This window comes from Macaca mulatta, chromosome 9 (assembly GCF_049350105.2).
Source record: "Macaca mulatta isolate MMU2019108-1 chromosome 9, T2T-MMU8v2.0, whole genome shotgun sequence".
NCBI classification, from domain to species: domain Eukaryota; kingdom Metazoa; phylum Chordata; class Mammalia; order Primates; family Cercopithecidae; genus Macaca; species Macaca mulatta.
The window spans coordinates 108,312,028-108,339,249 of record NC_133414.1 but is presented as its reverse complement, the minus strand read 5'-3'; the positions used below and the strand labels follow the sequence as shown (position 1 = coordinate 108,339,249).

The 27,222-nt window shown below is 42.6% G+C and overlaps 1 protein-coding gene and 1 long non-coding RNA gene across 3 annotated transcripts in view; one reads left to right on the top strand and one right to left on the bottom strand.

The window, feature by feature from the left end:
• Positions 1 to 21,321, bottom strand: part of DNTT (DNA nucleotidylexotransferase) — a 35,526-nt gene extending 14,205 nt beyond the window's left edge. The window contains 6 exon segments of one of the 2 annotated variants that reach the window (NM_001266694.1): positions 1,967 to 2,090; positions 3,646 to 3,717; positions 5,547 to 5,717; positions 6,949 to 7,077; positions 7,802 to 7,976; positions 20,957 to 21,321. In NM_001266694.1, the coding sequence (NP_001253623.1) occupies positions 1,967 to 2,090; positions 3,646 to 3,717; positions 5,547 to 5,717; positions 6,949 to 7,077; positions 7,802 to 7,976; positions 20,957 to 21,159 (874 nt within the window). In that variant the 5' untranslated portion in view covers positions 21,160 to 21,321. 2 annotated transcript variants of the gene reach the window in all.
• Positions 1 to 27,222, top strand: part of LOC107000242 (uncharacterized) — a 41,000-nt gene that overhangs the window by 1,806 nt on the left and 11,972 nt on the right. The window contains exons 2-3 of the long non-coding RNA XR_013398195.1: positions 16,746 to 16,929; positions 26,555 to 26,929. This is a non-coding gene — a long non-coding RNA (uncharacterized LOC107000242). The remainder of the gene's footprint in view (positions 1 to 16,745; positions 16,930 to 26,554; positions 26,930 to 27,222) is intronic.

Here is a 27,222-nt window from a genome sequence, read left to right as displayed (position 1 = left end):
TGAATTGTCCTTTCAATGTGTTCAATTAGCTTACCCTTCACAGTATTCTAAGCTATTCCCATTGACAATTCCATTCAGTGTAGTGCTGCTCCAAGGGGTGCCTATAACCACTTGTGGGGGTATAAGTATAGTGGGAGGGCATTCCTTGATTTCTGCCTAGAACTGGTAGCATTAAACAGTTCGATGGAAATCACTGATTGACTAAATGAATAAAGCTGCTTCATTCAAAGGGTTGGAAAAGCTCAATAGGAAGAGCAAAAATCCAGTTTACAAAGCTGGGGAATTGGAAGCCCTTAGTTCCTGAGAACACTGGACGTCATTTGATAAGGGTTTCATCCAAGTGAAACACTGTATTGCCTCCCAATTTCTCTCTAAGCATTGAGAGTCTTTACTCATCATTCCAAACCACTTACTTGCTACTTATATTTAATACTTATTTAAATTTATTTTGAATGGCATCTTGAGAACTGGTGTAAATCATGCTTATTAAACGTGTGCTTTCAGGGTCCTAGAATATAAATACTGGATCTTTTTTTCTTAGACTCTTTTATTTCCTATGTGGCATTGTATTATCAGCAATATTTCAAAGATGAGCAACTTTACAAAAAAAATGAGCAGGGGTCTTCTGTAGTATCACTGATAGGACCTACCACGATTTGATTTGCTTCCTATACCATTGCTTGTTTTTGTTTATTTGTTTGTTTTTGTCGTTACTTAAACAGAAAATCTCTGTCTACCTTTTTCTCCTGGTCTTCTCTGGCAACCGATTTTCTTACTTTCACATCATTAAAAATCTGGGGCCAGGTGTGGTGGGTCACACCTGTAATCTGGGCACTTTGGGAGGCCAAGGCAGGTGGATGGCTTGAGCCCAGGAATTCAGGACCAGCCTGGGCAACATGGTGAAGCCCCATTTCTACAAAAAATTAGCTGGGTGTAGTGGTGCACACCTGTGGTCCTAGCTACTTGGGAGGTTGAGGTGGGAGGATCACTTGAGCCCAAGAGGCAGAGGGTGCAGTGAGCCTTGATAACACCACTGTACTTCAGCCTGGGCAAAAGAGTGGGAACCTGTCTCAAAAAAATAAAAATAAAAAAAATTATGACTTTATTCTCTATAACTCTAGGAGCCATGGTGCTGGGGACTGTGGCTGTGACTCCTTTTGAATCACAACTGTGTTGTATTTTTATTGCCTGTTAAAAGTAAACATTTTTTTTAAACACACAATTTTTTTGACACTATATTGCCATCCCTTCATTTTTAAAAAACTCACTGGGAGCCTCATAAATGGAAGTGACCAGGCTACCTTCAACCTCTGAGAGGCCCTGCCAGGCTTTCAGGTGGGTGATGACAGCACTCATGTCCCACCATAGTCTTCTCTTAGGCTAAAGAGTCTTGGTTGGGTACATCAACCCTGTGCCTACATTTCCACCACTTCCCTTCTATTTTCCTGGTGTTTTACAGTTTCTAGAGCATCTTCACATTTGTGCCAGGCAACAGCTCTAGTTTGTTCAAGCAGCCAACCCTTCTGTCTTTGACTCTTCACCCATGACTCTTACCCAGGGAGACAGCCAGGACCCAATGTCCAGAAGAGTCAGTAAGTACCAGATCAGCAGCACAACCTGGCTTGACATTTGGATGAAGGACCACCAATAGCCACCGTGGAGGGTGCCTTTGCTCTGTGCCAGACACAGTGCTGAGGCATTGCCTGCATTATCTGATTGACTTCCCAGCTAAGTATCAATGTTATCTCCTTTTTATAGATTAGGTAACTAAGGTTCAAAGATTTTAACTAACTTGCTCAAGATCACACAACTGGAAACTGCTGGAGCTAGGATTTAGATCCAAGCATCAACAGACATCAAAGAAGTGTCCCAGCTCTCCCAGATTGGAGTTGCAGTGTAACTGACTTAGAGCTCCACCACGACCCGACCAGCCCATAGCAACAATGACTTTTAGGAGAGAATTTACCTGCTCTCTGCATTCGTGTAAATTTCAGGCTTTCGTCCGACCTTACTTTACTCAGAGTTCTGAAACCCATCCTGAACCACTTCTCAGAAGTCTTCAACCCCACTCCAAATACAGAAGTAAAGAGCTAAAATGGAGGGAAAGGCATGCTATCAGTCTCTAAAATAATCATTATGACATCCGAGTCATGACCCTTTCTAGGTCTCAGGCAATGAAGAAAAAGTATAAGCAATCTTTAACCTAGTTCCTCCTGAATATGACAAGCAGGTGGGTGATGGTCATTTTAAGGGCATTTTTGTTTCAGATGAGTCCTTTCTTGACATGTGGCATTACAAAATGAAACAGAAGTAACAAGCAGGTTCCGGCACTTGTGCAGAGCTTAGGTATAGTCTAATTGATGGCCTGCCTGTGCTGTCCATGAGTGATACAGTATCTCTATAGGGCTCTCCACTTTGCTGGGTCTCTTACCGACACTCATGCTCTGCATAGGTACCCTCACATTTTGAAAAGAGATGCTCCTATAGGTTATATAGTTTCTCCACCATCACACAGGTGAGAAGTGGCACAGCCCAAACTTAAACCCCGGTCTATTTACACTCCAAGCCTGTGCTCCTGCTCATGGCCATATTTTAGGCCTGTACATCACTTTTGCAATGAAAGGGACTGGTGGAAGTCCCTTCCACCTGCAGCTCTAAGGCAGGGAAAATTGGGAGGTAATAAACCCTGCTTCCAACTAAATGGAGAGGCAGTAAGGAGATTTTCAGACACCAATCTGCTCTTTAAGAGCAGTTCTGTCCTGTCCCCACCAACCCCCCGTGGTCCTCATGTCCCATGATGTTTGTACCCATGAGCGACAGACTCTTGGAGGGTAAGGCAATTTGTACATCACCATAGCATGGCAATTATCTCGGCACCTGAATTTATTTAGGCATTTTCTTCCTAGAGCAAAGCTATGGACTGAATTCCCCCTCCCAACTCAATTTGTAGGTTGAAGTCCTAATCCCCAGTATGATGGTATTTAAGACAGGGCCTTTGGGGTCATGAGAGTGGGGCTCTCATGATGGGATTAGTGTCTTTTTGTTTGTTTTGTTTTTGAGACAGTCTCACTCTATCACCCAGCCTGGAGTACAGTGGCGCGATCTCAGCTCTCTGCAACCTCTGCCTCCCAGACTCAAGTTTTTCTCATGTCTCAGTCTCCCAAGTAGCTGGAATTACAGGCATCCCCCACCACACCTGGCTAATTTTCATATTTTTTAGTAAAGATGGGGTTTCACCACGTTAGCCAAGCTGGTCTTAAATTCCTGGCTTCAAGTGCACCTGCCTGGGCCTCCCAAAATGCTTGGATTACAGGCATGAGCTATGGTGCCTGGCCCTGGATTAGTATCTTTATGACACCAGAAAGATTGCTTGTTCTTGCTCTCTCTCTTGCCATGTGAGCAGGGGAGCATGTGAGGACACAGCAAGAAGCCAGAAAGAGAACCCTCACCAGAAACTGACCCTGCTGACATCTTGATCCAGAACTTTCAGCCTCCAGAATGGTGAGAAAATAAATTCCTGTTGTTTAAGCCAACCCATCTCTGTACTTTGTTATTGTAGCCCAAGCTGACTAATACAACCAGCCAGAATAAGTAATAAGATTAACTGAAAAGCCATTTTCAATAAATATATGTAAAATCACTTACTTTGAAGGATTGATATCGTTCATCATTTAACACAGCTTTAACTTCAGAACTTTCTCCATCTTCAATAATCTCCTAGTGGACAGTTGAAAAATACTTTAAATTAGTGATGTTAGACAATTACTGTGTAAGACTCTCAAATTCATGGATCTAGTTGCTTGGTTTCTCATGAAATGTGCATGCATCGCATCCTGGGGTATTTCCTTAACTGATCTGGAGAAAACAAGACATTTCTCTATAATCTTGAAAATGCTAGCTCATCATATATCCAAGGACCCCTTTATGATCCTTAGGAACAAAAATACAAATGGTTAGGGTCCAGATCTACAGAATTCCAAACCAAAATCTTTGCTGAAAAATGTATGTCCAAATATTGGTGATAATTTTCTCTTCAATGAATATGACCACTGAAATAAGAAGACTTTTCCATTGAGAAGGTTAATTTTGGACCCACCAAAAAGCCAATCTACATTCAAGCCCTTGTGATATCTAGCTCAGAGCCCCCCTCCTCTGAGTAGAGTTGGGATAATTGTCCTTAAATAATATACCTTGCACTTGACTATATAGAAACTTACTACCAGATGACCGACTTGCTTTGCTGGAGAATCCCTAAACACCGTTCAATAAATAAGCAGAACCTCCAGCACTCTCCCTGGAGAGATGTAGAACCAACTCCACTTGATGTCAAATGCACCGCTGCTCTAAGGTGGCGCCCCCAGGTGGAACTGAGGTCCTCCACGCAGCCACTGTTTGAAATCAGACCATTTCCCTGCTGTCAAGCTTGTAAGTCACTTGAGTCTTTCACTGTGATTAATAACAATATGGGAGAGTTCTGTTTCCACTAGCTGGCTCCATGTAACCCCAGCTATGATAATATTAGGGTATGGATTATACATAACATGCCTCTATATGTTATAGTAGGTAGCTAGTCGGGCATGAGCGGAGCAGGAGAGGGCTCCCCGCTCCCAACCAGGAATGTCAGGCGACCATCAGGTGATGGTCCAGCAGTTATCACACTATGGCTCTAAAATGATAATTGGTTGCAGCTGGTGCTAGAGAGAGGTAATTCCCTGATAGTCTGGCAGTTATCACACTATAAAATGATAATTGGTCACAGCTGGTGCCAGGGAGAAGCAATTTCCCAATAGATAAAAACACTTGAAATTGGTAATCAGCAGCTTCCAGTAAAATCTCAGGAATTGGGTGAGTGGGCATGAGCATGCACATTAAGAGACAAAATGGCAGAGTATGATTTTCTGAGGCATTCCACTGGAAAAGGGAAGAATGCCTCAGGTGAGCATGCATACAACTCCGGCAGACACACTGTGCCTGCACCCCTCCCAAGCACGAGGAGGGCACTGTGCACGCGGGTGACTCACCCTAAGGGAAGAATCATGGGAAAAGGGTTGCAGGACCCCGGAAGTATGCCAGTGTATAAAACCCCAAGTCAAAAGGTCAAACGCTGCACTTGCCCTCCAAGTTGCCCACTTGGGTCTCTTCCAAGTGTACTTTCCTTTCTTTCCTGCTCTAAAGCTTTTTAATGAACTTCCACTCCTGCTCTGAAACTTGTCTCAGTCTCTTTTCCTGCCTTATGCCTCTCAGTCGAATTCTTTCTTCTGCAGAAGCAATAATTAGGGTTGCTGCAGACCCGAACGGATTCACTATCAGTAACTCTGACACCTGCCACCACTAATGTATTTTGGTGCCATGTGACTAGGATATTCACTTTATATAAACACACACACACACACAGAAACAGGAGAGCGAGAGGAACGTGTATAAAGGAAAATTTGTGATGTACACCACATCTACATAGTTGACAGGAAAATCTGTTAGCTACATCTCTCTCTCCCCCCTCCCCACCTACCAATTGGGAAGTGGGACAAATCCCATTTCACCCTTACCTCTATGATACACTTCACCTTGGACCCCAGGCAGGGAATTCCTTCTGTGTCCTTCATACTGATGATTGTGAATGGCAGAGATTTCAATACAGAAGCTGCTCTCATAAATGTCACACAGGAGTCTTCATTTTCTCTAAACTCACAGTTTTCAGCCAGTATATCAAAGGCATCCTAAAGGATAAAACCAGATAAGCAAGAGATCTGCTTCCAAGCCCCTCAGTCAGTGGTCACTCACAAAGGCCTCTTGCTCTCCTTTAAATATTGGAATACCACTTGAGTGTTTCCTTCTAGGTCAGGATGGGGTTTCCCATACCCTTGTATTCCTCTATTGTGTCATGGAGTAAAGTTGAATTGAAAAGACAGGTACCAGAGTGCATTATACAGAAACTTGGAGTACACTGCCTTTAAACATTCACAGATGATTTAACTAAAGAGTGCTTTGGTGCTCACAGCATCTTGCTAGTCATGACTCAGCATAATCCCTCCTTCTGTACTATCTTCCCACTAGCCTGTGGCTAGAATTCTGCCTTGATCACTGAGCATCCCGGTAAAACACAGCGCTTAACACAGGCTTGTTGAATGAATGAGTTTAGTCATAGGCACACTGACCCAGAGCCAGGATTACTTAAGGTAGGGCATGTTTGCATTTCTAGCAGGGGAGGAAGCAGCTGCAGCTGTGTGATCTCATGCTCGGCATATCCATTAACTACAATTTCCTGGTCTTTCCAACACAGACATAGAGCTGGAAGTCTAGAAATGAAAAGCTCTGTATTGATCTACTACTACATGTTTCATCCAGCTAACCACTGACTCTAGGCTAACAGACAAGCAGTTGTGAGCTTTTAGGGCCAGGGCCGTTCAAAACACCATGACCAATCTGAGGGCTGAGTGGAGCTTTAGATATGATCTATCCAATTTCTTTTTGAATAGATGAGGAAACAGGCTCAGAGAGAGAAATTGACTTGCCCAAACTAGTGAATATCAGAAAGGCTGGAATCTAGGTTTGCTCAATTTTTTGGTTTCCCAGCAAAGGCTGTTGATGCATTGTTACCATTTCTATGTAATTTACTCTTACTATGTTTTGAACTAATTCCAATATTTGTTTTTTCAGAATATTTGCCTTTGACAAAGTGTTGTGCCCATTAATGACAGCTCTCTGTAAATAGTAATCTGCTGTCTGTAAAGAATATAACCTAAATGTATTTGTCCATTTCCGGAAGGAAGGAGACCCATTCTTGATAGAAAGAAGGATAGAAGGATCAGAGATCAGGCTAGGGCTGTGGGTAGGTGGGAGGAAAACTTTCCCAAGTTTTCAGAAAAATTTATAATTTAATTTGTGGCTCCATGGAAAGAAGCTGCAAGCCCTTCGTTTGCCCTGGGTGTTGATGTCAAGTTCTGTTACCGTGAATATCTGGTTACAGTTGTTTAAAGTGGTTCTTCTCTGACACGCATACTGGGAGATCTTTTGTACAGCAGTTGGTAGAGTCTTCGGGGGGCCTGGATTGGTGCTATCTGAATAGTCTCTTCTCACCTAAACAAATGCATAAGCATCCATTTTCAATAAAAATTAATAGTAATAATATATATGGAAAAATTTGGAAGTAGTTGTCTGTGGTTGGAGGATAAAATTATAGGAGACTCAAAATTTATGTTATATACATCTCTAATATTTGAACTTGCTATTATCAACATGTATTTTTTTGAAATCTGAAAAACAAAAACATGAAAAGACCTATCAATTAAATATAACCTTCCTTTTCTATGAACTTATGTACTTATGGTCCAACCCCTCTTCCCAAAGATTCTAGCACAATTGCTCAAATATTTGGAATTGAGAGCTTAATTTTTTGTTTTGTTTTCTTTTGTTTTCTGAATGATCACAGTAAGAGAAAAAAAGGAATCTCCTGCTTTTCTGGCTGCCAGAATATCAAGGCTTAAATATTTTGAAATATTTGTGTATAAATGCATTCAGGAAAATAGCTACCACTCATAAGGTGCCTACTATACTTAACACACTGTGTTAAGTGCTTTACATGTATATTATTCTAATCTTCATGACCATTTTGTGAGGCTGGCATTATTGTTATGTCATGTTATAAAGGAAGAAACTGAAGCTTTGTAAAGCTAAGTGACTTGCCCAAGGTCACACAGGAAGTAAGCAGAGAATCTAGGGTTTACCCCAACTCTGTTGATTCTAAGCTTATGTTCTTAACCATCAAGCAAAGAACAGTGAAAATCACACCCATGACACTTACAACAAGCTGGTGTTTTCCTGTCATCTCCACCGGTTTCCCTGCTCCTATACATTCTATCAGCCAGGAGACATCAAGGAGTTCTGGTTGTGAGCTAACTTGTATTTTCTGTACTTGAAGCCACTCCAGAACATCTGAACCCGAGTTGTTCTCTGCTACAATGTGGGTGACAGAATCACTGCAAAATGCAAGACAGAGTTACCCGTTGAAGCATCTTTCAAAAATCAGAAGCTCTCCTCTTTCCTCAAGGTTTCTGAGCATTCCATCTGCTGGAGAAAGACACATGCTAGACCTAACCATAGGTTGGAGAATTTAGGCCTGCATGCAAGTGAATTCTTTCTACATTAATTAGTGTGGCAACAGTGGTCTGGATTACATGTCAGATGCATGAAAAATAAAGACAACATTAGCAGGACTGAGGTGTTGATGGAAAACCAAGGTCTAGAGAAGATGGAAGATGAAATTGCTCTTAAAGTAGCACCTAGCATTCCACATGAGGTTTTGGCAAGCTGCTCCGTTTTTACTAGTGGAGGACTTTAATAATCCAACGGCTTTCAAACTTGTTTGACTGTGACCCACAGTTAGAAATACGTTTTATATCATGATCCAAAGTAAACATAGAAATAGGTACAGATGTAGCTATTCTTACATGGATTAAGCAACTGTCTTAATCCACTTAGGCTGCTTTAACAAAATACCTTAGACTGAGTAATTTATAAACAACAGAAACTTATTGCTCACAGTTCTGGAGGCTGGGAAGTCCACGATCAAGGGGTCGGCAGATCTGGTGTCCAGTGAAGGGCCATTCTTCATAGATGGCACCCGCTATGTGTCCTCACATAGCAGAAGCGGAAGGCCTCTCTCTCGGGCCTCGTTTTTAAGGACATTAATCTCATCCACTAGGTGGAGCCCTCATAACCTACTCACCTCCCAAAGGCCCCACCTTCTAATATCATCGCCTTGGGGATTAGGTTTCAATTTATGAATTTCGGGGTGACACAAATATTGAGACCATAGAAACACCCCATTAAATGTTCTCACAGTTTATTATTAATAATAAATTAATTATTTATAACCAGCCTTCAAGAAATTTTGCTTTACATGTTTTCAAAGCCTGGACAGGGATCTTCTTCTTAGCAGGTACTTAGCACTTACCATGTTTAAGGCATTGGCCAAGTGCTTTACCTACAGCATCTCATTTGGCTCCTCAATAAGCGTTACATCATTCACACTTCAAAAATGAGGAAACTGAGGAACAGAGAGGTCAAGTGACATTCTAAAGGTCACACAGCTGGCAAATGATGCTCATCTTTTTTATTGTTTTTTCTGGGCCAGATACGTTATTTCTAGTTTTTAATAAGTCTTCATGGTCAGCCTTATATTATTGCACTCAGTGATTTTTAAGATCCTTTCAGTTCAAATAGTCTGTAAATCTGAGCAATAGCATGAGCACACAGCATACCCAGGCATCAAAGAGAAAACACAGCAATATTTTCTCTTTCTCCTCCTATTTTGTTTCCTTGATTTCCTCTTTCTCCATCTTCTTTTTTTGATAGAATCTGATTCATGAGGTACTTTTTTATTTACTATTATATGCACAACCCTAGATTCCTTGTGATAGTGGTGGTGGTGATGGTAGTAGGAGGAGGTTGGGTACCAAAGAAGACAAAGGAAGTTCCTGGACATTAGTATGGTATATGAAACAGATTGCTTATGGTGTGAATTATGACAAGACATGAGGCATGAAGATCTGCCATGTTCAGAGAAGGAAAAGAACATGGTGTGAGCTGGGAGAGGCAGCTGGTTGGTGGAAGAGCTGTTTTGTGTCTCGTCCTGAATGACACACCTAACAGGCAGAACTTAGGGTTCTCCTGGAAGAAAAGGGTCAGGGGCCAGCCAGAAGGACAGGGAGGAGAATGGCCTGGGTTGGAGTGGAGAGTTTATATTGGGAAGTAATTGTAGATGCAGCTGAATTGGTAGGGACAACTACGTTCTAGAGGGTCTTAGAAGCCTGTTGAGGTTTGATCTTATTTTCTGGGGTTGTGGAGTCAATGAAGGCTTTTGTGAGCAGAACATTGATGGCACTACAGTGTTATTTTAAAAGATGAGTCTGGTACATAACAGTGATTTGGAGGGGAGCATAATGGGGTAGGGAGGGTTGGGGAGCTACTTAGGAAGATGAAACGATAGTGTAAGTGTGAGATGATTTTAACCCAGTCTGGCACAGGGAGGCAGAGGAGAAATATGGTGCACATCTGCATCAGCTTACCTATGAAAGATGAAGTCGGGGAGGGAGTCAAATAGTACTCCAGCATATTCATCACAGTAAGGTAATGGCACTTTTGGTAGAAATCGAGATTTAGGAAGTTGCATCTCTTTGGGGGAAGGGGTGGACCAGTGGAATTGAGGTTTATTTCAGGCATGCTGCATTTGAAGGACAGCAGGAGATCCAAATTAAAATATCTGGTTGACAGTTGGGATCTGAGGTTGGTGCTCAGAGAGATGTGGGGGCTGGGGTCAGAGCTGAGACCATCTGGACGGCAGGATGTGCAGCAGGCCCAAGCAGAAATAAGTCGTGGCAAAGCAACGCTGTACAAGAATTAAAGGAAGATGGATGACTGCTTCCCTATTCTAGATCCACATTGTTCCAAAATTTATGTATAATAAAATTCCTGAAGGATTCTTTGGATCAAGGATTAATAGGAATTGTTATTCCATCTATATTTCTGCCCTTTGGAGGAAAACATTATTATTATATTATTATACTTATGATATATTCTTATTTATTATAATATTATTACAATAAATAGAGTTTTGCCTAACCCTGAGAGGGAGAAGTGTATGCCAAAGACGACCCCTCACCACCTACACTCTTACCACTCCCCTCTACTGCGTCTTCTGGGATTCTCCAAGACAGTGTGGGAATGTCCGCGCTCACATTGTTGGGTGAGAACCACATGCATTTCTTAATTAATACAAGCAAATTTGCGGATGACAGGCTGTACATCATATGAAGGAAGACTCTGATTGAAACTCCCAATTCCTGTTCATTAAGCAACTAGCAAACAAAACAAAACAGCAGCAATAATCTTAAGCACACACAAAAACCAAAAAGTCAGGCCAGGTGTGGTGGCTCACGCCTGTAATCCCAGCACTGTAGGAGGCCAAGGCGGGCGGATCATGAGGTCAGGAGATCAAGACCATGCTGGCTAACACAGTGAAACCCTGTCTCTACTAAAAATATAAAAAATTAGCCGGGTGTGCTGGAACACACCTGTAGTCCCAGCTACTCGGGAGGCTGAGGCAGAAGAATCACTTGAACCCGAGAGGCAGAGGCTGCAGTGAGCTGAGATCGTGCCACTGCACTCCAGCCTGGGTGACAGAGCAAAACTCCATCTCAGAAAAAAAAAAAAAAAAATGGTAAGAGATGAACTTGGAGACGTTAAAAATTTCTCCCAGTGAATAATTAGTTGGTGGAGCAGGGATTCGATCTTATAGCTGTTCTCATCAAAGTCTGTGCGTTTGGCCATCCATTGCTTTGTGTTATTTGGAAAAGGAGGGAGCTGCTCACTTCCTCCTGTTGCAGAGGCACAACATCTGGATGGGTATCATAATAATAAGAAAACTGATTTCCTCCCAAGGGCAGAAATACAGATGGAATAGCACCTCCTATATAACACCAGTAAATGTATTGCCTTGCTGCTGCCACATAGAATTTATGTTTTGCTATTTTATGTACAATATTATATGGACTAAACTAGACTACAGGACATGTAGCACTGCCCCAGAAAATCTGAAAGAACAGCTGCCATAGCCACACATCAAGACGGAGCAGCCACAGGGAAGCTGTCAGGCTCTCTGGGCTCTGGGTTTTCCCTAAACCTCCGAGGGAGTTGGATGAGCCAAGGGGGAGCCCTGGACTCATCATCCAAATTCTGGCCTCTCATCATCCACTCCTACCCTGCTAGTCCATCGCCACCATCTCTTCACCTAGGATTCCTTTGGACACAGCCCTGCCTCTGATGGGGACATTAGAATGCTGGGGGGTACAGAGGGGAGGGGGCTCAAGGCACTATTAAGTAACCAACAATAAACACTGGCATATAAAGGGAATCAGACGAGAAAGAAATACTCCCCTGACTATTAGCAAAGATAATGGTAACGACATACACACGTGCAGATATTCCTACTTAATCCTCACAACAGCCTTGCACAGTAGGCAATATAGTCACAGAGGAGAAAACCAAGCCTGGGGGAGCTTACATTTAGCTGGGGTTCAAACCCAGGTGTGCCTGACTCAAGCAGCCTCTTAACGTTCTGCTAGACTGTGGTTAGATGCCTGAGGGGGGCTTTGTTTGCTTGTTTGAAATGCTTTTCTGTATTTTCTCATTTTCTGTAATGAACTATCTATGGTCACTTTTCTACTTGGGGGAAAATATACATGAATGTCATTTTCAAGGACAAATAAATCTGTGATTGGGGCTGAAGTTGTTTCTACCTTGCCCATAGAGACCCTGGCTTCCTTCTTATAATAAAAGGTGACAGAAACCGTCAGGTGGCCAACCTCAACCTCAGAGATCCCAAGGTTCTGCTGAGACGGCTATTCCTGAAATATCAGTGAATTCCATCTTCTCCTAATTTCTTGGCCATGACCAATTGTTAATGCATTGGACTGAGTTTGGGAGGTCTTGAACCAATTATAGCAGTTCTGAGGGAACTGGGATTGGTCCCTCAGCCTCCTACAGGGAAGAAGATTCAGGGTCTCCTCCTTCAACTAGTGCTTGACTGTCAGGTGCCCAGCTTGGTCCTTGGTGTCCCTGAGGGCAGAGAGAGTGGCATGGTCTCTGGGTTATCCCTGGAGCCCAGCACATGGCCAGATTTGTAGTAATGGTAAAAAGATGATGGTAGACTAGATAGATGAATGAATTAATTAATAGCTCTAAAGGAATGTCTCTCAAACTCTAGTGTCTACCAGAGACATCCAGGAAGCTAGGTTAAAATTGAGGTTACTGGGTCCCATTACCAGACTTCAGAATCCCTGGGGAATTGCACCTGGGGCCCAGGAATATGCATTTTGACAAGCTCCGTTGGTGATTCTGATAGAGTCAGTCTGTTTTCGTTATCTACTGTTGCATAACCAATGATCCCAAAATATAATGGCTTAAAAAGGCAACTATTTTATTATATCTCACAATTTTGTGGGTCAGGACTTCAGGCAGGCTTGGCTGGGTGATCCCTCTGTCCTGTATTGTTCTGCTGAGATGCTGATGTTCCCTGTGCTTCTACATTCTGCAACCTTGGTGAGGATGGCTGGAAAGGTGGGCTCAGCGCAACTAGGGACTGGGGATCCAAGCAACTTTATGCGGTCTAAGACGAGGCTCCGATGTCTTATATGAGGCTCTGGGGTCCCAGAGCTTGTGTTCCAGGGAAAGTCACGCAGTGTCACTTCCACTGTACCTTACTTTGAATCAGTCACCAGCCCTCTCAGATGCAAAGGACAGGGAAATCGCCCCTCTCTCTCCACGGGAGGACCTATGTTTTAAAACCAGCCCACAACTCCACTTTGAGAAACACCACTGTAGAGAAAGATCTTTTCTATTGAACTGCCAGAGCCTAGATTTGATTCCCACTTGAGCCTTTGGCCTCAGTGACAGCAATGTTTTCCAACATGGTACTCGTTTCTCTGCAGAGACATGACATAATTTTAGGAGGTACACAACTGAATATTTAAAAGGCCTATGTGTTCATTTATATCTATATTTTAAATTATGCATCTCAGATCATAGTTTTTATAGATATTATTCCTTAGAAAAAGGCTAATTTTATTTTAAATGAGTCAGTTTAGGAACAATTAAAAGAAACACACTGGCCAGGCGTGGTGGCTTATGCCTGTAATCCTAGCACTCTGGGAGGCCCACTGGGTGGATCACTTGAGGTCAAGAGTTCAAGACCAACCTGGCTAACATGGTGAAACCCCGTACCTACTAAAAATACAAAAATTAACTGGGTGTGGTGGCACGCGCCTGTAATCCTAGCTACTCGGGAGGCTGAGGCACGAGAATCGCTTGAACCCAGGAGGTGGAGGTTGTAGTGGGCTGAGATCGCGCCATTGCACTCCAGCCTGAGTGACAGAGCAAGGCACTGTCTCCCCCCGCCCAAAAAAAAAAAAAAAACAAAGAAAAGAAACAGATTACGTATATATTATAATAATAGATGTGGTAAAAGATATTACAAGAATCGTGACTGTGGCACTCAGATGTCTGAAAGCCCTGGGTTATGGAATTGACTCACAGACTTCAGTTGTGCATTTTTTTCCTCAGGTAACCATTTTTCTGTTCTCCCCGTCTTTCTTTTCCTAGTTGGTCCTGTCTTTCACGAAGTATAATTAGAAAAATCCTCCATGAGGAAAGTGGCAGCTATTTTTGTTTGCCTAGGCATAGAGTCCTTCCCACCCTCTGTCTGACTTTCTGGATCCTCATGGATGGTCACCTGCTGTTTTCTTTCCAGGGAGAGGTCATTCCTGATTCTTCCCAAAGTAGGACTTACTTTGTAAACAATGACTTAAATAGTCATTTACAGTTAAACTGAACTGTTTACAGTTTAAAAACCCTTCTACCAATTTCACTTAGCAACTAATCTGTTTCAGGATCCTTGGAACAGAAAGAGCAGGCAGTTATGTTTGGTTTTATGGCAAACTCTTACTAGCACCACAAAGGACAGGATTCTGTTTCCAGTCCTGCTGTACTTATGACTGAGACGATCTTGCCTCGATTTTTTTTGGTCCACCTTAAATGGGATTAAGAAAATTTTTATTAATTTAAAGTCGCAAATTTTGAAATACAAAGTAATTTGGACTGGAGCAAGACTAAAGTTTACATCCCATGTTCATGCTCTTGAACTTATAAAAATAAAATATTTATTATGTTGCTGATTACAAAAGTAATACTCATGCATTGCAGAAAAAAAATTTCATTACAAAAATTACTCTTGGTAAACACAAGTTCCTTGGGCTGGTTTTATATTCACCAGATAAATCATTCTCTGAGCAAATATTTCTTGAGGCCTCCTATGTGAAAGAAAATTGTCTAAGTCTGTAGATGAAGTCTACACGTGGCCTCGTGGAGTCAGAGAGGGGTAATTGGATGAGATTAAGAGCTTTTGCTCATTAAAAGGGAAAACTGGCAGCCCACCCTAGGCAGTGACTCCCACCAGCACTCTAGGGAGGAAGTGTCAGGCCTTGAGCCCAAGCTAAGCCATCATATTCCCTGTGACCTGCATGTATACATCCAGATGGCCTGAGGCAACTGAAGATCCACAAAAGAAGTGAAAATAGCCTCAACCGATGACATTCCACCATTGTGATTTGTTCCCGCCCTACCCTAACTGATCAATTGACTTTGTGACAACACACCCTCCCCACCCTTAAGAAGATACTTTTTAATATTCTCTCCCACCATTAAGAAGGTACTTTGTAATATTCTCCCCACCCTCGAGAATATACTTTGTAAGAAGATCTACGCTCTGCCCACAAAAAATTGCTCCTAACCCCACCGCCTATCCCAAACCTGTAAGAACTAATGATAATCTTACCACCCTTTGCTGACTCCTTTTTCGGACTCAGCCTGCTTGCACCCTGGTGAAATAAACAGCCTTGTTGCTCACACAAAGCCTGTTGGTGGTGTCTTTGCACGGACACGCATGACAGGAAGGCTTCTCTCTGGGGGCTTTCAGGAGTCTAAGGTCTTGGAGACAGAGAGGTAAAGGGAGAAGGCACTCAAGGTAGTGGGGAAAGAGCGAGAAAATCTGTAAAGAAAACCAGGTAAGCTGTGTTTGGATTCTGGACCTGGAAGAGGCCTGGAGAGTGGCCAGTTCAACTTTTATTTTCTAAAGCAGGTAACTGACCTCTTTCAACTGGTGTTCTGTTTATTTTGCAAACAATGACTTTGAATATTTTGATTTCAGACACCATAAATTTGAAGTGTAGAATAGAACATTGCCAAAGATAAACAAAGCTGGATACTAGTTAAAGTGGGAAGGATGGTTTTGTTCAGTCATAATGATGGCAATAGGAAAGAGGCTCCAGTGTGAAGTGAATTCAACTTTATGGGAATAAAAGGCATGAGACTTTTAAAAAACTTGGGTGTGCTGCTAGGGGAAAGCCCTGAGGGGTAGTAGGGGTGTTGGTCCCTGTGACTAGGCTATCTGGGTTTGTTAACTGGAGCTTATCTGGAGGAGAAGCTAACTTTTGTGGTGTAAATTAGAGCATGGTCCTCTGAAGTTAGGCCCTCACCCTCCCACAGGATCTGAAAGTCGGAGTTGTCTCTTTGAAGGGTTGCTTTTCTCAGATCCTTGGAAGACAGTTCTGGATGGTTAGAAGATTTACATCTCAAAGGGACAGAGAAAGGATTTATCATTGCAACTTTCTAAGTAACTGCTTTAAGAGAGGGTTCACGGGGCCAGCTGCCTATTGCCAGGGTTTGACTGGAATAAACAGGACATTCTCCTGGCAGTGATGAACTTTCTCAGGCAGGCATTTTAAAGGGGGCCATCCTGGGGACATGGATAACTGCTAGAAGCTGTGCTACAGTTTGGTCAAGGAGAGAGTCTTTACCAACATTGAGGTGGAAAAAAATCATGCATTTTACTACCAGGAAATTGACAGGGACTTTTAGAGGCAATGGTTTTGGGATAATGAGTGAGACAGAATCCACACGTCAAACATTATATAGTGTCTGGATGGAAAGCGCAAGCAGCCAGTTTAGATAAAACTAGACCAAAATAATACTAGAAGACTAAAAGTAAAAAAATGAGTAGGCAAATGCTAGTTTTTTTTCCTAAAGAAAACTTGTTCAAACTTGGAATATGCTATGCTACTTTTCTAATTCCAGGTGGCAACAAAGGTACAATTCCTGACTTTCCTGTCTGACTGTAAGCTGCTTGTTTGCAGGACTCATGCCTTCCACTATTTTGTGTCTCCACAACCTGACAAATACTGCACAGAGTGGGCACTAACAAAGCCCTTTATTGGTGATGACATGATGCTGCATCTTGCTTTCATTGAAGACAATACCTTCCAGTAGCACCCTTGTAGATAAACTATGGAAGTCTAGGAAGGATGACAGTATCTTCTGGTGGGTGTCAAGCTGCTTGAATAATGGAACTTGGCAAGTGTTAAACTGCTAGGTAGATGCAAAGATGGAGAACCAACCTTCCTGGCCGTGCATTTTCTTCCTCAACACCAATGATTTGGGTCAAGACACAGAGAGCTTAACTAATGTGTTTATGGAGGAGGATTGGTGACAGAATGAAATTTTAAAATAGCTCCATGTATTGGAACCCAGGATGAAATAAAGTGACAAGTAGTAGGTTCTGATCCTTCTCCAGCTTGACCAGGGTGACAAGTTGCTCTAAAATTTAGGAAGTTAGCCATGGAATAAAATTCAATATTCTTTTAATAAATATGCAAAAATATCTCAAGAGTTTTAATACTTTCCCTGATCTACGTTTTAAAACCAGCTTCCTATGGCACACTGAATGGCACGTATTTTGCAATATAGCATAAATGTTAGCGAAACCCCAACCAAATATGTTGCATGCATGTTGGAGAATGAAATAGCTCCAGACAGTGCAACACTTTGAGGTACACCATTTCTGATTTGTGTGTTCAGGCCCAGGTAAAGCAGGAATCAGGTTTTTCCTCTAATTTAATCCTCCTGGCAGCAAAAAAAAATGTGTTAGGAGCAATGAAATTGTTGCCTATTAGCTGAAAAAACAGCTTTCTTTGTTATTTTTATTTTTAAAATACATGCTTATTGTAGCCTGGGCATGGTGGCTCACACCTGTAATCCTTTGGGAAGCCAAGGCAAGAGGATCACTTGAGCCAGGAGTCCGAGACTAGCCTGGGCAACATGGCGGAACCCCATCTCTACAAAAATTAGCCAGGCACAGTGGCCTGCGTCTGTAGTCCCAGCTACTTGGGAGGCTGTAGTGGGAGGATCCCTTGAGCCTGGAAGATGGAGGTTGCAGTGAGCCGAGATGGCACCACTGCACTCCAGCCTGGGTGACAGAACAAGACCCTGTCTCAAAAATATATACATATGTGTATATATATACACTTATATATACATATGTTTATATATATGTATATGTGAACATATATATATATATATGCTTATTGTAAAAAATATATTGGAGGCCAGGCACGGTGCTCCTGTAATCCCAGCATTTCGGGAGGCCAAGGTGGGAGGATCACGAGGTCAAGAGACCGAGACCATCCTGGTCAACATGGTGAAACCCCATCTCTATTAAATATAAAAAAAATTATCTGGGCATAGTGACGCATGCCTGTAGTCCCAGCTGTTTGGGAGGCTTAGGCAGGAGAATTGCTTGAACCTTGGGAGGCGGAGGTTACAGTGAGCTGAGATCGCGCCACTGTACTCCAGCCTGGGACAGAGCGAGACTCTGTATCAAAAAAATAAATAAATATATCGGAAAACACAGAAAATAAAAACAGCCATAATCTCTCCGTACTAACCCCCACCCCCAAAAAACCACTTATAACATGTTGATGGGTTTCCTTCCTGTCTTTGTTCTATTTGTTTATATCATTTGACCTAGTTCATATTGTGGAGGGAGAGCCCTTTCTTTAGGGTTTTGCTGTAAAGGTCAAGGGATCCAGCAATTCACAAGAAAATAATGACACTTTACATCTGTCTAACTGTTTTAGTTTATCAAAGCACATTGACATGCATTATCTTATTTGGTGATCACATCAGACAGGCCATTTATCAGGATACTAAGATCAATGGGGAGAGAGGGGACCGTGCCCCATACCCCATGGCTGGGGAGGCTCAGAACCAGGATTTGAGGTTTCTAAATTTCTTATCTAGAGATTTTTACCCTATAAAAATGTTTATTTTTCTATCCAATTAAAGTCTATATATCTATGTACAGAAATTCCGTTTGAGACCTAGAACTTCTACTTCCTGTGGTTTATTTTTGCGCCATAGAGCACATTTGTATTTAATGTGTCTTCTGGGCTACCAGCCTGGGAACTTTGCCATCATCACATGCACAGCAGCAGTTTGCTCACCATACACCAGTTAGCTTCCTCTACCTCCTGAGCAGCTGGGCTTGGTCTCTGGCAGCAGGCATCTGGGGCATGTAGCTGCCTCTTCAGCTGTCCTGCCAACAGAAGAAACTTACCTCCCATCATCTTCCTGAGTGCCTGCCTCAGCTGCCATGTATGTATTCATTGCCGTGTCTATAATAAATCAGTGGATTCTTGCTGGAAGCTTGGACGTTTCAATGGAGAGCTTTCCAGTAAGTGGCACTTCTGGCTCTTTCCTTCCTGCGTAACCCTTGCCAGATTTCTTTACCATGAAAAGCAGTTCCACATTTGCGAAGGCTTTAATTTCTTTTTTAAAAAATCTATTTGTGGCCAGACATGGTGGCTCATGCCTGTAATCCCAGCACTTTGGGAGGCCAAGGCGGGCAGATCACGAAGTCAGGAGATAGAGACCATCCGGGTCAACATAGTGAAACCCCGCCTCTACTAAAAACACAAAAATTAGCCAGGTATGGTGGCACGTGCCTGTAGTCCCAGCTACTCGGGAGGCTGAGGCAGAAGAATTACTTGCACCTGGGAGGCGGAGGTTGCAGTGAGCCGAGATTGTGCCACTACACTCCAGCCTGGGCAACAGAGAGAGACTCCATCTCAAAAAAAAAAAAAAAAAAAAAAAAAAAAAAAAAAAAAAGGAAATCTTTTTTTTTTTGCTTCTTTACCTATATAATCTTCCTGTCTTCTCCAACTCTAACCTTCTATGTAAGTCTGTAAGATTAGGCAGGCTTAACAGTTAGATGAAATGTAGGATTTTCTTGGAACGGATGTTAGAAAATGAGATTCACAGTGGCTGTAGGAGTTTAAAAAGAGGCAGCAAGAGAGAAAAGGAGACCTTGCAAAGAGAGAAATCAGGTGGAAGAAAGGCCATGGGAAACTCAGGAATTTCTGAATGGGGCATTTTAGCAAAAAATGAATGAAAAGTCAATGTCATATGAATCATGGTGTTGTGAACGTGAACATATCTAAAAATTGACTTTTGAAATATGTCTCCTCAACACTTGGAAGCTGACATTTCTTCTGCATGACATGGTTGTCAGTTTTATTTTCAAATATCAAAGACTATTTTTACAATCAAAATGTTTTTTCACATAAAATTTTTATAGTTTTTCTGAAAATTTGTGGTCAATTTATTCCCTGCACAGTCAAAGCAGTCAATTGCATAAACCATTATTCCTTCATTGCAAGCCCCTTAACGATTTAATCCAGAACCATCACTTATGTAAAGGTTCTAATGCCATTTGTTTCTGGATTTTGTTTTGTTTTCTCTTCATCTATTTGAGACCAGTGAAAAGCTTATACAGCAGTTAGAAAAACAATAAGAATAATTGCTGTTCAAAGTGAGTGGATTAGTGAGTGAACCAATCTAGGTGGTCCAAACGCTTCCATTACCTCCTTGCCTGGGTTCTGATTACATCTAACCCAGTGTGGTGTCTGTCACCCCTGGACAGAGCTGTCTTAACAGTGAATACATCTTTACCCAGCATCTCTCTTTCTAAGAACCCCACTAGGACTGCTCTTTGGAAAAACATGATCAAGGCCACATCTGGGTGCCTGTGGTAAGCTGGCTAGTCATCCTAGCCCACCACAGATGCTAGTTGCCTTAGCACGCCCAGATGTACAGGTAAGAGCCAAGCAACCAAATCATGCTTTCTGCATCAAAGTAGCCAAAACTTTTTTTATTGAACTCAGTGATACTTTGTTCAATTTGGTCAAGAATAAAATTGAGTAGTTCAGCATTACATTTACCAATTAGTGTTCTGCTTATCATCCCTAAATAACGCATCTCATAGGAGTGAAGAGCAAAAAATAAAAAATTTATCTCATTTTTTGGTGTCAACTAGTTTCAATATAATTGTATTCAGTCCCCACTTATCTCGTTTTCCTTAACTAGTTGTTCTTTGATTTCAAATCTGCTATTCTCCCAGTGGGAAGATCGCCTCTTCCACATGTGGAAGAAAAAACAGATTCCTTGGGTTCCCAAGAAGCTGTTCACAAAGCCCCTGCTTATTTACAAAGTGAGATCAACGCTGTCCTACCTGAGCTCATTTTCAACCCTGAACCCTTTCCTGCGGGCCAGCTCCATGAGGAACGCTCTGCGGGTGGTTCCCATTTTCTTCTCCAAAATGAAGACGACCAAATCTTGAAATTTGATGTCTTGAGGAGAGGAGGCCATCAAGGCACCCGTCTGCCGCGGTCTCTTCTTCCGAGGGCTCAAGGGGGATGTTTGTGGTGGATCCATGGGAAGAGGCTGCTGCTGCCTCTGGCTGGCCCATCAGGTGGTGTCTCCAGAAGGGAGGGAGACTGCCACCCTCCTACATGAAGGGTTTTGATGTCATCTCACCAGCAGACTCTGAAGCCAGGGCAGGGCTTCATGGGTGCTGCCCTGGCAACAGCTTCCTGCCAAAGTATGATGGGGAATTTTTATCTCTGTTCAGTTCATTTGTCCAATATGGAGATCATAATGAAGACAGTCAATTAACCTTTGTTTTCATAAGCACAATCTCATTAGCTCCTCAGAGTAACCTTGTGAGGAAGGCAGGGAAGCATCGTTTGCATGTTATTTGTTTCTAAATGTACTGAGGCCCCTCTGTGGTCTTTATTTATTGATCCCTTTTAAACCTCCCAACTCACTTGCATTCTCCTCCTTTTGTAGACAATCATAACACTGTACTAGATGTCTGTAATTTGCGTGGGTGTTATATTCTGCTTGTGGTTGTTTTGATTTTACATAAATGGCATTGTTACATTTCTCATTCTGCCAATCACCTTTTTATTTCACTTGGAACTATGTTTTCCAGGTCTGTGTTCTAATTGTTCTGTTGCTTCTAACTGCTCCATAGTATTTCATGGTGGGCATTTACCACCTGTTCACTTACATAGGTACATTTTATAAACAAGAGAACCAAGGCTCAGTTATTCAAGATCACAGAATAAGGGGCAAAACCAGATCCTGAATTCAGTTCTTTGGATTCCAAATTCTGTATACATTTATTAGTTTTTTTAAGTGGATTAAGTTTGTCCAGAGAGTAGTCTGTTATAAACCCTAACATAGGTCTTCTTCAGTGGGATGGTATGACTTTTAGATGAGAATCACTGCCATAAGGAGACATTTCATAACTTTATGTGCAAAATTAAATTTGTCTTTCATTAATACACTCTATAGATCTCATTTCCTGAGCATCTGCTACATGGCCAAGGTAAGCACCTACCAGCCTTAGCTGACCGGATCCTCACAATACAACAGTCAGGTGGTCCTACCTTTCTCATTTGGCTAAACAATTTACCCAAGGTCACAGAGCTACTGAATTGTCACAACTGAGAAATGATTGAGCTAGGATTTGGACTCAGATCTGTCTGATTTTAAAAGACACACTCTTAACCACCAAGGAGCCTTCCTCTGTACTTGTCTTCTCCAATAACTAATCTGAGCTCTGCTCACCCTTTGTCCCTCTTTTTTTTTTTTTTTTTTTTTTTTTTTTTGAGATGGAGTTTCACTCTTGTTGCCCAGGCTAAAGTGCAGTGGCACAATCTCGGCTCACTGCAACCTTCGCCTCCTGGGTTCAAGCGATCCTCCTACTTCAGCCTCCTGAATAGCTGGGATTACAGGTGCATGCCACCACGCCTGGCTAATTTTTGTATTTTTAGTAGAGACGGGGTTTCACCATGTTGGTCAGGCTGGTCTCGAACTCCTGACCTCAGGTGATCATCCCACCTTGGCCTCCCAAAGTGCTGGGATTACAGGTGTGAGCCACCATGCCTGGCTGTCTGTGCCATATTATTTGAGACTTTTGCTATCTCCAAAAGCATATGAGCACCTCACAACCCTACTAGGGGAAGAGTGACGTGACAGCTGCCTTAAGTTATGGGCAAAGCACTCTGTTGCTCAAGAAAGCAAAATCAGAAATCTTCAGGTGGAAATTGTAGAGTAATAGATTCCAGTTCTCCTCAAGTAAGGACTGTTTAGTAACTCAGCTGTCTAAAAATATACAGAGAGCAGCTTTATACAGTGGTATGTTACATGTCATGAAAAGTATTCAAACAGGTGCTGGATAACTGTTTATTGAGCTGTAACAGAAGGGAATTCAGACATCTGGTAAGGGCCTATAATGTAGCTCTGAAATTCCCAGATACTATGACTCTTTGCTAGAGATCAACTGGGAGATGAGAGTCCATTTTGACCCTCACTATTAGGTGTTTGGTTACTGAAGAGCTGAATGCTTCATGTTAGAATGCAGTTGTAGCTGCCAAATGGTGCTGCAGCAGGGAGTATGTAAACCATTCTAGCAAGAATCTGGGATTGTTGTGTTCATTCCCAAGGTATAGCCACCTAATGGTAAAGGCGCGCCACCTAAGCAGTAAAGAGAATGGGGAGGTAGTACTGAGATGTGGCTAATAGCTCAGGCTTCGTCAGGCTGCCCATAAAAAATCTGTCTCTATTGCTTTGAAGCTTCAAAACAAGTTGCTTAACTTCTTTAAGCCTCAGCTTTACCTCGTCTGTAAAATGAGGACTGAGATAGCCCACATAACCTGCTGGGCAGAGTGCATGACACAAAGGTAGCACTTTCAATAAATGTCAGTTCATAGTCATTTATGTTTTGTCTTCAGAGACATTCCAATTCAATCTGAAATCAGATATATATGTTTTATAAAACTATGAAATCATCCAATGTCATATTTAATTTGCTTTGGGTCACTGGTATTGAATAGATTACCAACAAAAATTTCAAATGTACTGATGCCTGTCTGGTTATCAGGCTATCATCTCTCGGCTGCAAATCTACCTTTTTTTGTGGTGGATTCCATGAGGTTGAGGCCAGGACTTAGCAAATTCTCTTTCTCATTTGCCAGCTGACTTTATGTCAGGCTCTGCCAATGGCGATACCAGAGGGAGACCAAAAGTCTGGATAAGAGGAAAGAGTTGACCTTTTTTGTTTGCTTGCTGCTACTGTCAGGGTCTTCGCAGTAATGGTTCTCTACTCAGACAGCAGTGGTTGGTTCCAGTCTTTAGCTTTTTTCTTTTTCTTTTTGTCTTTTCTGCACAACCAGACCCAGCCTTACTGTACCCTTCAGAGGTATCAATACGAGCTAAGCGACATCTCCTCAAAGGTCTGAGTCCCAGCTCGGCAGAGGTTTCCCTATGAACTTCTATGGCACCAGGGCGACAAGCAGCACTTCCTTGTTAAAGACCTGTGTTCCAGCTCCATGGGAGCCCTGCTCCAAACTTCCAGTTTTCAGCAATCCCGGTTCCATCCCTTTGTTGCTCCAGCCCAGTGGTGTAGTGTGCTTCTTGCAGTTTCTTTCTCTGAGTTACCTCAATGTCCTCTTTTTGCTTTTTCAGCCACCATTAACGTAGTGAAACCAATCCCCTGTGGTGAAGGGAGGTGTGAAATAAGGTCTGAGAACACAGATGTCTCATTGCCTTTTCAGGAACTCAGTTAAATCGTGCTCATGAAGTGCCTCGAAAATAACAAAACACTATACAGAGTTCCCTTATCCTCTTTGGCATTGCTGCCAATAGCAGGAATTGATTTCTTCCTACTATACAACAATTTTCCGAAGCTCTTTGCATCAGACGTTGAGCACTCTCCTTGATCTACTAGATTGGTCAGTAATCTCCAAATCTCAGTGTCTTAAGAAAAGTTTATTTGCTTATGCTACTTGGTGGAGAATTCTGCTCCATTCAAGACTCAGGCTGTTGGAGGTTTCACATTTGTGTACCTGTACCACCTAAGCTATGAGCCCATCTCAGTCACCATGGCAGTGGGGAGAGCACTGAGATGAGGATGTCTTGCATCAGTAATTAAAAGCTTTGTCTCAGAAATGATAGACATTCTTGCTGGTCATAGCCCATAGGCCAGAACTAGTCACGCAGTCCCACCTAACTGCAGCAGGGCTTGGAAATGCAAGGGAGCACATGGGATCTTGCCACACCCAGGATTACATGATGTGCTGGTTGATGGTTGTGGAGACTCCCAGTTAAAAGGGTTGTTACTACATCTGCACTAAGCCTGGGGCAGAGAGCAGGGAGGCCCCAGAGCCCTGCACTTCCTGGAGAAGAACCTTTAAAAGGAGGACCACAGTGTGCAGTGTTCAGGCCACTCTGGGGCCTTTCTACAATTCCAAGCTGTTAGTGTGGATCTGTGGACAAGAAGGTGTGGTCCTTCTGAAACATCTCCATACCATCCATTCCTCCTTTTGAGCAGCATCTAGAGTGAAAAATCCTTAATACAGCATCAAAGGGCTAACCTAAGTGTGAGTCAGGTGCCTTTCCTGATTCCACAGTCTTCTGTGCCTCTCTGCCCATGAAAGCATGTGCCATCCTGTGTTGTAATGATTTAATCCCTTGTGTATACTCCACGCTGGACTATAAGTCTTGCTGTATTTACAGCTGAATCCCCAGCATCATAGTACAGTACCTGGTAAAGTAGGCTGACTAGTAAGTGTTTGAAGAACAAATTCAAATTCAAATGTAGTTGACTTTATTTATTTATTTATTTATTTATTTATTTATTTATTTTTGAGGTGGAGTCTCACTCTTTCATCCAGGCTGAAGTGGCATGATCTTCGCTCACTGCAACCTCCACCCCCCAGGTTCAAGTGATTCTCCTGCCTCAGCCTCCTGAGTAGCTGGGATTACAGGTCCGTGCCACCACACCCAACTAATTTTTGTATTTTTAGTAGAGACGGGGTTACTCCATGTTGGCCAGGCCGGTCTCGAACTCTCGACCTCAGGTGATCCACCTGCCTTGGCCTCCCAAAGTGCTAGGATTACAGACATGAGCCACTGCACCTGGCCGTTGATATTGTTATTAAGCTTTTACACTGTTTGGGCAACTGTGATATAAATCTTCTGCCATGACCACCTTTCTCCATCTTAAACATTCCCAATTAAATGTCCCTTCAATATGAGCAAGTAGAATACAGGTGTTAAGGAACCAGACGACCTGAAATCAAAACTCAGACATTTATGAGCTGTGTGACCTTGGGCAAGTTACCAAACCTTTCTGTGTTTCATTTCCCTTATCTCTGCAATGGAGATTAGAATGATTTCTATCTTACAGGTGCCTATGAGGACTAAAGCACTTCAAAGAGCACTGGCATGCAAGTTGCCACAACTGTCCATTGCTATTGTAATAGCCCAGGTTTCTCCTTGTTCCCCCTCCACTTCCCTGTGTTCCCATATACTTTGTAGGTAACCCTGTCACAGTCCTTCCCAATGGCCTTTTGCTTTCCCTAGACTTTTCCAAAAGTGGTGCCAGGCCCGCTTAGGAACAGCTGACACAGGAGGATCACTTGAGCCCAGTAGGTCGAGGCTGCAGAGAGCCCTGTTCATGCCACTGAACTCCAGCGTGGGTAACAGAGTTAGACTCTGTCTCAAAAAAGAAAATAAAACAAGACAAAAAAATAAAACAGACCTAGGACTCTAATGAGACCAGAGGGGTGTCCTGCAATGATTCATGGGAACACTGGTCCCATGAAGTGTTCCAGGCAAAACAAAAATTCTGTAGTGAATTAAGTGTAGAGAAACCAGAGAACCTCTATACAATGTGTGTTAGAACATTAAAGGTTTGTAATAAACTGTGTTCACCCATTGTATTCTCAACGTGCTTACCTTTTGTTTGTTTGTTTTGTAGAACACCTATAGCACCCTTCTGAATGCAACTGGAAGTATTGGTGCCTAAGGAGCTACACAAGCCTGAACCTCCTGCTACTTGCCAGATGTATGAGCTTGAGCCATTCCCTTACCCCATGGGGGGGATCACAGCTTCCAACATGTAAAATAGCAGTCATAGTGCCAACTTCTTCACATTATAAGTGATGAATAAGATAGCATGACAACTGCCTGCCTGGTCCACATGGGAGCTGGGCCACTGTTCTGTCCTCCCCTCCACGCTGCCAACACCATGATGCTGGCAGATGTGACCAATGCTCCTGCCTGTTCGGGTGATGATGGCTCTGAGGAAACAAAGAACACAGCAGCTCACTGGTCTCCGTGCTGATGCTCCCAGGTAGCCACTGCTCCTCTTAGTTTGGGATTGTTTTTAAATTTTTTCCATTTTGGGTAATATTTAGTCTCCACATGATCATTCTTACAGATCTTTATTGAGTACAAGTGTATGGGGCAAGAAGCAATGGGGAGAATTTTAGGTTTTCTATGGTTCAGTGGAGAAGCAGTCCTCTCCCCATCAGCAAACATTATTTTTATCCTTAGGAGTCCTGTTGTTATTCTCTGTGCACAGTGGAGGAAGTCAGTTTGAGAGAGAAAACTTCCGTTTCCGGTACTTTGATTTTCTTTTATATC